The following is a 12,167-nucleotide window of genomic DNA, read 5'->3' as shown; positions in this document are numbered from 1 at the left end:
GTACAATTATGCCTAACTGTACATCGGAGATAGGTCAAACTATACTTTTTCTGAAAGCTAATAGTGAGAGGAATACAACGAGATGAGTTTCATCCATTATTCGTCCAATTTTGAAATTTTGAGCCCTGCATTAGCGGCCATTTTTGTTTTATGTAAATTTAGCATTTTGCCCCTGCTTCACGTTTTCTCCTTTTTTGATATGTTGTTTAGGAGGTGCTGAGCAGGCAAAAACATCGGTGTTCCGATTTTGTCCATTGTTTTACTTAAATTGACTAGTCAAAAGCATTTCCCACCCTGATGTGGCAGTGACGTCAAACTGTTGAGGCAGTGCGCGTGAGGATATGCGGCGTTTTTAAGCGGGTGAGTGTGTACGCTAGCGCTTTGAGCGAACACTAGCGATTTGTAGCTGCGCCCAATGAAATGCGCACTGACGTCACTGCCACATCAGGGTGGAAAATGCTTTAATTTAAAAGCTTCACATATACACGTCTTAAAACTACGAAATAAAGAACAGTGATCTGGGGTATGGTAACTATTTTATTTTAATTAGTTTGACAATTTCCAACAAACATACAACAATATTAATCTTCAATGGTATGTAAAAATCGATAAAAATCAAGTCAAATTACAGGCAACATGGGTTAACACAACATGCCACTTCCAGTGCCATTGCCATTTCCAGTGGCACCTCCTGCATAATAGTCCTGGGTAGGATTAGACAAATGTCCACTGGAGAGGCATGAAACTAGCACATCAGCCCATAGGCTTAGGAACCGGGAGGTGGGCTGCTATTAGCCCCTCAATACATAATTTTGGTGCAGAGGCTCGAATACCCTTCAGCTCACAATTATTATTTCCAGGTGAAGTGAAAAATGTCATCATAAACCATCAAAAATGGTGTTTTGACATATTGTTTGCAGAACTCCGAGGGGGGGCTTCCGGGCACGGGTCATCAACATATGTGCATTTCTGTCAGCCCCCACCCCCATGTTAAAAATCTTCCTAATTTGAAATAAAATGTTAACACCAAGGTCCACACATCATGTTTGACTATTACCACCACCACCTATAATCAGATTTCATGTTCACTTTATGGTTCCGCGCGCAATAAGCCGTGGCAATAAGCTCCCACTGTACTGAAATTCCCCAACATAATTACCTGCCGATGGATCGAACTGACCAGCCCAACAAACAACTAGGACATAAATATGCTGGTACTGTCCAGAAGAAGTTGTCAGAACTACTTCATTGCTGGGCAGCTGATTCCCATTGAACTTCACAATATTATGCTCAACATCGCAGGGCAATTCCTCGCATATGTACTGTGTATAGGAGCTGATTCCATCAGTACCAAAGACTGTGCTGGTGATATTGTAGTCTAAAGTAGTATATGGATTCGGGCAGAATGTAATCTCCAAACGAGCTTCTCGTACATAGCCAAGACGTTGGTTGGTTTTTACCGTAACGATCTCTGTGAGATATTCGGTGTCGGCATTCAAATGGAACCTGGAATTCGATGGCTTTACCGGTGCCGCGTAGTTCTTTCTTGCCTTTGCATTCTGTTAGAAACAATGAAATGAAATAATGCACATTTAAAGCTAGTAACATTTCAATAAAAATATATTTGCATTTCTTTTCCACAAAATGTTAGTTTTTGCCATCAGATAAGTCCATTTCTAATTTTGCCCCGAACAGATTTGCCAAAAGAAAGAAAAAAGCTATTTAATACCAGCGCATAATGTCACATTTTATTATTCCTTTTTTTACCTTAACATTAACTTTCTTCTTGTTCTGGGTATTTTCTTTTATGTCGACATCTATAGAGAAAGAAATAGCAGCAATTTCACCAGCCCTAGCTTTGAGGTACAGGTCCTTGGTACTAGTCCAATTCGGTACGATGCAGTACGGACCGGGTTTACCAGCTTTGTCGGTGTTGTTGCAAAGGGCGTCTTTCTCAGTCTGCAAGGAAGAAGAAAGATACGTACATATAGATCCTTCCTCATTGATGGTAGAACTTAGACATGACAGTGGCATTGGCATAGTTGGTATGATTTTAATTTCGAAGTTGATATCCGTAGAGTATAGAATTAGACTGAAACTGAAACTAAAAAAACCCCATGATATCTGGTTACAAGGATTAAGAAATTGTAGACGATGAATCGTTTTTCAGATATAGAGAAGAATCACAAACATCTGAGGCTGGTGGGGTGGGATGAGGATCTTGATTAGCCCTAGCTTTGATGTACAGGTCCTTGGTACCTGCAAGAAATCCAACGATGAAAGCTCACAGAAGCTGTGAGGTGAGGATTTATAGTGTGAGGCGCAAAATAGTGCAATACCTTTTGTGGTACATTATACATGACTAGAGGGTTCAGAACCAGAAAGCCGTAACTCGCCATGACCAGCTCTCACAAAATGAGCATAAAGTTGGCTCCTTGCTTTGGTCTTCAAATTCAAAAATCAATATTTCCGTCATACTGTCTATTGTTTTCTATTGAATTTTGTCATGATTAATTGACTGTATCTTCTATAGTTCCCTGGCGACTTACTCGACTTTATCCTCATCTTGTGGGAGCAGGTGATTGTGAGTTGAGGCTTTCTGGCTCTCAACCCTGGATATATTCTATCACCCTTATGGCCCATCATTGAAAATCACGCACTGTGATTTGTCAAAACGCGTCACGTGAAAGCACTATATTTGAAATAATGTACTATAATTAAAGACAGAGATAAAAAGAATTTATCGTGTCTGACGTCATCTGTCAATCAAACGCGAGCACGGTTTGTTTACAAGTGTCGTGATGATAACTTGCTGAACGCGGCGGTATAACCGGGCGCCTTATTGTTAATTTTGCACCTTCAAACATGCAAACCATCTCAAAAGTTAGGCCTTTATAGTAGGAAACTTTCTTTCGCGAAAGCACCATGTCAACAATGCCTAGAAAAGCTGCTTTTTGCCTTGCAAAACTACGTAATTTTTCGCCATTTGCTGCTATTCCTTTTCGCCGATCAGCACCAGATAGATCGGTCTTCCTTTTACGCGCTATTAACCTGTGTTAACCAATCAAGGATCGTAATTGACAGTGACATCAGACGCGATAAATTCATTTTATCTCTGTCCTTAATTATATCATTGCTCACTACCTCTCCCATCTTTGCCTTGGATAAGAAACAAATATTTGCTCATATTTACCTTTAATGGATCGTCCACGATGTAATAATACACGATCCCTCTATTGGGTTGCCACCATGGGTTATTATCGAGTAGTACTGTTGTATTGACGGTTGTACCAAAGAATCGCTGACACAAAGAAGCTATGAATGTGCGGTTCTCACCCTGGCTTAGAGTTGATATAGTAGTAGTGATGTACCGGGTTGAAACAGGTACCTTAATTTGCTGGGCTCTTGTCACTAGAAAACAATAAGGAAACAAAGGTTTGAATAATGACGACATTTTCTTCTGGGAAAATTGTTTTAAAAAATTGGCCAAAAATCTGGACTAGGGCATCGAAATGGGTTATATTTATGACGAATTAAAAATTAAATATGAGTCCAACCTCCAGACTATTTGAGGCACATCCTTACCCATACCAGACTTGAAACCCCCTTAGGACCATATACAAGGGTTAATATTTAGCCCGGCCATCCCTTACTTGTCCGGATATGAGATTTATAACCCAGTCTCCGTAATCATGTTTATCATTTTACAGCTGATTTTAAAATGATCATATGAATCATGTTAGTGTAGTGGTATAGCGGCATTTACTGTTATTAAGTTTATGTATATAAAACGTAAGGCAAAGCAAGGCAAAATTCAAAAAAGCAATAGCCATAAGGGTTGTCCCGCAGGGCTACAAAGAAACAATAGTCATCAAAGTTGCTCCGTAGGACTACAAAGTAAGGTAAGGTTTTATTACAAACTCTAATGGTGACCCGCAGGTCAAATTGCTAGAATTTACATTAAACATACCTAAACAGAAACAATGCAATTTGAAGGCAGCAGCTTAATCAGTGCCAATATTGCAACATTGAAACAAACAACTATACAAACATCCATCCCCACCATAACCCAACCCCCATAGTGCCTTGCCCAATGACACAACACGTTGACACAGGTGGGGTTCGAACTCACAACCTATGGATTATGAGTCGAGCGACTTATCCACTCGGCCACACGCCCTCCCTGTTTTAATCACCAAGCATCATGACATTACTAAGTAACAATAGCCACCAGGGTTGTTCCGCAGGGCTACAAAGAAACAATGGCGATCAAACTTAAACTGCAAATTAGCCATTTCATACTTAGAGACTTTATGTTGTTTTCTCATGCTCCGAGTGGCTCTTCGATATTGTATATTGTAACTCAGGTTGCAAGTCTTCACTATGGAAGTCAGTGGCCTCAGCTCTGCGGCCTTTTGTGTTTTTTAATCAAGGGTGACGAGCTGTCTCTTTCGGAATTGGTATTTTTCAATTTACAAGGGCGCACACCACTAAATAAACTCCCATTGAAATACGTGTAAATATACATGAAAGTAAGTTTGTTTTTCTACCCCATGTAAAACCATTTTTCATATTTTGGTAGCACCAATGTCTTAAATAAAGATTGAAATTTAATTTAAAATGGGGTTTTTGACACAAGTTGAGACTAACTTTTAAGCTACGGGGACCTGAACAGCGCCACCCTTATTTTCAGCTTGCACGAATGCCTCCATACCATGTCCGCACGCGGATTAGTTTCGGGAGCCAAACTTTTTGACCAGATCAAGATGCACCATTCTGTGATATTCTGAACATTGATCAATTGCATATCTTTTAATCTAATTATAATAAACAATCATGGCTACTCATCTTGCTCCCAAGGGACACCCACTTGTTTTCACTACCGACCTATGTTTACCGGGACTGTCACACCAAATGCGGAAGGATTTAGTGGTGTACTGCCACAAAACCTTGCGTTACCTGAAATAAACTGAAAATTTACAGATGGCGCTATCACTACATATGGTCATTTTAGTAGGGAGACTAGGTTGCATGGCAAATTTGAGCTTTGTAAGCATTATTATTAAGGCAGAGATAGAGAATAGATGGTAAATATCATATTAATAAAATTTCTTTTTCATCATTTTATGCAGCAATCATGATGCAATAAAACATAGATCACATCTGATCAATTTGAAATTCTGGCATTTGGCGAGCAAGTTGTAAAACTCCAATCTAGACCAAAGTTGACACAGTTTTTACTTAATTGGTTATATACTTATAACTAACTTAAGACCAGTTCCCGGGGACCAGTTATTGCATGCAGTTTTACTGTAAAACAAAGAAATTTGAAGCCTTTTTGAACTAAAAATTTGATTTGTGAGGTTTTTTTGACACTGTTTCGGCTCTCACCCAAAGGTTCCGAAAGTCATGTTCTCACCCAATGACCCCATATTGTTTACATTTTGCTCTCACCGAATGCCCCTTACTGCGAAAGTGCCAGCCCTACACCTATATCCATTTCATATTGAAGTGCCCCCGGGGTAGCGAAGTACATTCGAATGTAAGGCCAGTGTGAACAAGACTTGATTGTAAACTCGCATGTAAGCATGACCTTGATGACCCAATTCTATTCTGATTGTGCATATTAATCATGGCATAATTTACCAGTGAAGGTCACTCTTACTTTTGAGTTGGCTCATAGACAATGTTGGCTTACAAGTAAGTCCCGTGTGGACACACAGTTGCAGCCTAGTCTCACTTCCCTGGCATAATTTAATTGCCGGCTTGCTTGTAAGTAGGCTACCGTCTAAACACACCTAATTTGCAGTTGGTGGTGCAATAGGAAAGGTTTTGGGAAGGATATCAGCCTTTGGTAGGGCATTAGGCACAACTAACCACCAACATCCTAACAACCAAGCCCCAACCCCACCTCATCCCCGCCCCCATCCAGAGTTACAACAGCCATCACAGAAAAAACCTACGATATATGTGGCTCGAGCGCCACAGCGGCTCTAGTTCCTACTGTTGTACTTGGTGTTGGTGAGTGGTTTGGTTTGTTGTGTGTTGTTGTTAATGACAAATCGGGGATTTTTCAGTCACAGGTTAGCTAGGTATAATAAAACACACAATGTAATTTTACTACAATACCGTGACAAAAGTCCAAGGTCAGTTGATTTCAGGTATAGCGTTGTGATTTCCCATGGTTTTGAATACTTTTCATCGACATGGTCGACCTAATTGTAACGTTTTACTACTGAAAATACTTGCAAAAATAAATATAGGTCTGATAGATTAAAGTGTTACAAAAATTGAAGATATGAATGTTAAAAGAAGCGATTAGCTTATAATACGAGGGTAGTGTTAGTACACTGTAACGTATAAACGACTGTATAGTACAATTTTCGCGTTGAGCAAAATTATTGGTTTAAAAATAACAAAAAACAAAAACAAAATTATTGGTTTAAAACTGAAAATGTGAATAACTTATTGAATAGGTAGCTGCCATTTCTTCTCAACCCCCGTAGTGATACAAGAGATAATAACTTACCTAATAATATATATGCAGTCAAGGCAAAACTTAGTAGTAGTAGACGACACATGATGCAAACGGTTGAAACGGTTGTATGTCGAAGGCTGAGAGCCAAAGCTTTAACTCACAATCACCTGCTCGCACAAAATGAGCATAAAGTCGCCAGAGCACTATAGAAGAAACAGTCCATTAATCATGACAAAATTCAACAGAAAAGAAAAGACACTGTGGAGGAAGTGTTGATCTTTGAAAATCAAAGCACGGAGCCAACTTTATGCTCATTTTGTGGGAACTGGTCATAGTGAGTTACGGCTATGTGTTTTTAAACCCTCGATGTATACACATATGGTAAGCTTTATGCAAAATTAAAGTTTGTTGTGTCATGGTATAGTTTCATACATATAGAATGGATTTTATAATGTAGAAAGATTTATGACAAAATAAAGCAGAACAAAAAAGTTTAATAAGCAACGATCGCATCATTATATTTAGACGTAGATCACCGAAATGGTTATTAGTCCAGTATGAAGATTTAATGTGCATCCTCTAGGACTCTGCCAAACCATCGTTTTGTAGCTTCGGTTATATTTATAAATGCGCTTTTATAAATACGCACGTGACCACCTTCTCGCTGCCAGCTTGTAGATAGTAAGTCTCGAAGTGACCTTCTACATAGCGGGTGGTCTTCCTATACATTTGAATGCAAGGGCGGAACAACGCGAGACTATTGTGCAGCAAAATTAGCTATTTTGTTCAACTTTGTGATTATATTGTAAACGTTTCCGTCGTTGAATATTTTTTTCCGTCGTCAAATACTTTCAAAATGTTGTTTTTGATAACATATTACAAATTCGGAATCCCCCATGTGTAATAATTTTGCTATTCAATTAATACTTAAATTTGATGATATCTACAGAGTTCATATCCTTTTCTGTATCCAACGAGCCAAGTCATGGTCAGGATTTGGTCGGCCATGACGGGTCCCCGCATGCACCAAACTGGTGTAGTGACTGCCCAATTGGGTGGATTAAAGCCGCTTAAAATTCGATGTTAGACTCTTTTGTGTTGTACACTGTCATTAATCTTTTGTCTATGTGTAACACAGGTGATAGAATGCAGTTTAAAATACCCTCCAAGGCCGCATTTCACATTTTAGGTGAGATGGAGCCGACGGGGACCCAACTTTGGCAGCCATTGAGGTGTAGGAATGCGTGAAATTGGATTCGTCTATAGTGGTCAATGCATGAGGATTTGGTCACGCTTGCTGGTCTTGGTATGTCGTGCCCATGAGTCACGTGCGTATTTATAAAAGCGCATTTATAAATTCAACTGAAGTACACTGATACCACATTGAAGATGTTAAGAAAAAAATAATTCCCGGCAGTCTGGACATATTCAAGATCAAAGGTAAACATAACCATTGAAAACAAGCTGGCAATGCATAATATCGCAAAAAGAACTACAACCCCGGACAAAAGTAGTTCGAACACTTGTGTCAAAATTTCGCTTTCTTTGACGTGAAGTCTGAACCATTTCCTACTACTACAACCCTCCCCCTGCCCCACCAATCAATGTTGGATGTTTCTAGGGGTTCATGACCAAACAAAAACCAACCAACAACATTGATCGGGGGGGGGCATATTTGAAGTACCCATGTTAAAGTGTTCGAACAATTATGACCGGGATTGTAGGTTGTGGATATTATGATATGATCACCCATATTGACAAAATAAAACAAGAACTAAAATCGCGCGATTAATTGCATGCATTTAGTTTAGACTATGATAAATACTTTCGGAAGGGGAATTAATTATTAGGGGCCGGTTTTTGCAATAACAAAAAATTTAAAATTTCGGTGTGCCAAAAATATTTACCCTCACCCTTTCTGCCTGCCAAAATCATTTGTCCCCTTTCTCTCGGCCTGCCAAAATAATCTTTGACCTCCCCTTTGCACATTCCAAATATTTGGGATCCCAATTTGCAAAACTTTTAAGGTCTAGATATATATTGCGAGGGCAGCGAGTAGGAAAATTTGCATGCGTTTCCGTACTGCATATAATCGCAAAAAGAACTAGGTTGTGGATATTATGATATGATCACCCGTATTACAAAATGAAACAAGAACTAAAATTGCGCGATTAATTGCATGCATTTAATTTAGACTATGATCAGTGATGATGAATACTCTCGGAAGGGGAATTAATTATTAGGGCCGGTCTATGCAATATAATTTTTTTTTAATTTCGAGGTGCCAAAAATATTTACCCTCACCCTCTCTGCCTGCCAAAATCATTTGTCCGCTTTCTCTCGGCCTGCCAAAAAAATGTTTGACCTCCCCTTTGCACATTCCAAATATTTGGGATCCCAATTTGCAAAACTTAAATGGTCTAGATATTATTGCGAGGGCAGCGAGTGGGAAAATTTGCATGCGTTTCCGTACTACATTCCTAATAAGCTTTTAAAAGCGTTTAATTTTAAATTCGTCCCCAATGAATGTGTGCCAAAAATCGCTTGCCCCCTATCGGCTCCCCTGCCAATGAAAATCTTGTTTCTCATAATTATTGCACAGCCCCTTATATTACTATACCATATCGCTGTCATGTGAATATCTATCATATCATTTTCATATCCAGTTCAGTTGTTCATTCTTAAAGGTGTGTGATCATATCAACAGCCTTATCCCCCATATTTGTGACCGTACACGACGAACGAGCCGTAAATTCCTCCCCGGTCAATTTTGTTTTATTTCGTGTTTAGACAATATATATATATAATAAGCTTTAAAATGGTATATAATTTGACTTCAAACGATATCCAGAAGCGGGGTTATGGTTTGTTGAACTTCAACAAAATGTTCCCATTTTTCGTATCAACATCTGTCTCTTTTTCCACATTGCTGGTAATATATCAAAAAGTCATAATTGGCGGCCATTGAACCCACCACTTGAACAGGATTTAGCCAAAGCAAACAAAGACCAGAGCTATTAAGAATTCTATAGACATCTAAGGTAAAAGCTTATTATCCTCTTCAACGATAGGATTATTGATTGGTTTAAAAGGTGTTTGACTATCTAAATGAGATACTTGTCGAAGCAACTTGAGGTACCGATGAATACGACCTTCGTGCACATTTTACACTGTAACTCAAAATACAATTTAGGACATTTACGGCTCATTCGGGCTGCACGGTCACATTTCATCATCAAAATTTGGTGTCAGAAGACAGCTCATTATGTTTCTTTTTATCCTAGTAAAACGCCTAAGATATGTTTCATTTAGATGGTGTAAAAAAACATAGTCGGCAAAAAAGTGGTAACCACAACAGGAAATATGTGAGCGTACACCACGAATGAGCCGTAAAGTCGGCAAATTGTATTATGAGTTTAATAGAGTGTAAAATGTGCATGAAGGTAATTCATAGGTACCTCAATTTGGTTCAACATGTATCTCATTTTGATAGCACCAGTCAAACACCTTTTAAACCAATCAATAATCCTATTGTTGAAAAGGATAATAAGCATATTACATATTATGTCTATAGAATTTTTAAATAGCTCTAGTCTTTGTTTGCTTTGGCTAAAACCTGTTCAAGTGGTGGGTTACAAATACAAAGTATTGTATTTTGTCTAGGTACGTATAACCAACAATTAACAATGAGAGGACATTCATGAACCTCGTTGACTAGGGAATGCCTTGAAATGACCGCCAATTATGACTGTTTGATATTTAATACCAGCAATGTGGAGACACATGTAGAACAGAAAACGTACCATTCTGTTGAAGGAGCAAAGTTCAACCAACCATAACCCCGCTTTTGGATTTCGTTTGAAGTCAAATGATACACCATTTTAAAGCTTATGATATATATTTTCTTAACACGAAATAAAACAAAATTGATCGGGGCCGACTTTATGGCTCATTCGTGGTGTACGGTCATATATGTAAATCGTATTATGGGGCATTGTGATACGTTTTTTTGCTTCCCATATCAAAACCACAGGAGCAATGCAACTCAAAATTTAGAAACAGATTGTTTTAATGGTGACCTCAATCAATGGCAGATAGGAACCAGAAAAACGTCTGACCAGCCACCTTTAACCAAGTTGGCCATTATTGGTTACACCATGACAAATTTACTCTGGAGTGGTAGAATTATTCATTATGCATCTCAGGTGTTCCATCTCACCCGCTAATGTTGGGAATACTGGCATGATTTTATCAGGGGATAGTGGGTTTGTTTATGTAAGGATATTATTACCACCCATATTTATACACGGGAGATATTTGAATATTGAGTAAAAACTACCTACGCAAGGTTACCTCAAATGCATCTCTTTTATTATGCTTAATATTCGTTTTAACTCTAGCTTCCCGGTCTAGCTTTTCAATCGAACTTTTTATGTAAGGCCGTATAAAATTAATGTTTGGTTATCGTTCGGAAGATTTTCCTGACTTGATGAGAGAGGGATTTTGCTTTTCCTTTTCCAAATTAGCATTGTTAGTAGTTTTCGTTATTTTCCAACAGTGCTCGAGGAAAGGAGTAACTTGGAAGTGATTCTTGTTCTAAAATAAATTTATTTATCCGTATGAAGTTTTCATAAAGCATTCCAAAATCTTAATTTTTTTAGAAAATTTATTTCGAAAAATATGCCTCTGACTTTGACTTTATTGATCTATATTTTGAATCTAAATATCGATTTGTAGAATATGCATAAACGTTTTTGGTATTACCTATCTGCGCAGATGTAAAACAATTGTGTATAGCCTAAATTGTTCAAATAAAATATTATTTATACAAATTAACGTTGTTCGAATCACGCATTATAGTTGTGAGCATTTTGCGCATTTCTTTAGTAGAGTTTCCACATTAACAATAAAAAAACCAGTTTATTGCAAAATCTTGATCTCAATTGACCCAAACAACCTACCAGAGCTACTGTAAGAACAGACATCTAGACTATATGCAAACAGTCGATTTTTGATACATACAAATATGTTATCAATCATGATGAACGCATTCAGCTGATCTCGAAATTATACACTGACGTTTATTACAATTAAAGTAGTCAATAAATGGTCATAAAATTATTTGCGGAGATTGTACATATCCAGAAACTATCATAGAAAGCAGTGATAAGTGTTCTGTAGTAGAAACTTTGAATTTTGATAATAAGTGGTTTTAGTCAAAAGATATAGCATTTTCAAGTTATCATCCCAATTTTAGACCAACACACGGAACTAAGTTTATCCGTGCTCTCTACTGCAGTAATTAAATGCAACTACCATGACTACGTACAATCTACGTACAGCAAAACCAAGACAAATGTTATTTCGCCTTTTTAAATCAATAATATTGATATTCAATGTCAATGTCAGGTTTGCAAAGATTACATGTTAAATAATACATGTAGAACAAAGGACCCGTTGACTTGAAATTGTAGAGGGAAATTTGAATTCAAATAGAAATGGTGCTGGTGCAATATCCATACACTCGTAATTGAGACCTGATTTTTTCACCAATAATAGGAAACATAGCCTACTGCCCTATTACAGCTTGCAATATAAAATTATTTAAATGTCGGTAAGTATTTAATTTTAATTGTATTTATTTATTTATCAATTCATCTTATTTTTATTCTTAAATAAACATGCGCAA

The 12,167-nt window shown here is 37.8% G+C and overlaps 1 protein-coding gene across 1 annotated transcript; it reads right to left on the bottom strand.

Annotated features, from left to right (window-relative positions):
- Positions 1–509: 509 nt before the first annotated feature.
- On the bottom strand, positions 510–6,814 carry LOC140170188 (uncharacterized). The gene is made up of 4 exons (XM_072193520.1): positions 6,530–6,814; positions 3,194–3,411; positions 1,768–1,959; positions 510–1,559 (listed from the first exon to the last, which is right to left on the bottom strand). The coding sequence occupies exons 1-4, from the start codon at positions 6,579–6,581 to the stop codon at positions 1,086–1,088; spliced, it is 936 nt and encodes a 311-aa protein (XP_072049621.1). The 5' UTR covers positions 6,582–6,814; the 3' UTR covers positions 510–1,085.
- Positions 6,815–12,167: the final 5,353 nt, after the last annotated feature.

Source organism: Amphiura filiformis, chromosome 14 (genome assembly GCF_039555335.1).
Source record: "Amphiura filiformis chromosome 14, Afil_fr2py, whole genome shotgun sequence".
Classification (NCBI taxonomy): Eukaryota; Metazoa; Echinodermata; class Ophiuroidea; order Amphilepidida; family Amphiuridae; genus Amphiura; species Amphiura filiformis.
The sequence above is the reverse complement of the archived record's forward strand: the minus strand, read 5'-3'. Positions and strand labels throughout refer to the sequence as shown.

Bases quoted from the DNA above. Each gene is read 5' to 3' on its own strand.
- LOC140170188 (XM_072193520.1), bottom strand. From the start codon at position 6,581: ATGTGTCGTCTACTACTACTAAGTTTTGCCTTGACTGCATATATATTA. The intron at 3,412-6,529 runs GTAAGTTATTAT...ATTGTTTTCTAG, and splicing joins GACTGCATATATATTATTAG to TGACAAGAGCCCAGCAAATT. The intron at 1,560-1,767 runs GTAAAAAAAGGA...TGTTTCTAACAG, and splicing joins AGAAGAAAGTTAATGTTAAG to AATGCAAAGGCAAGAAAGAA.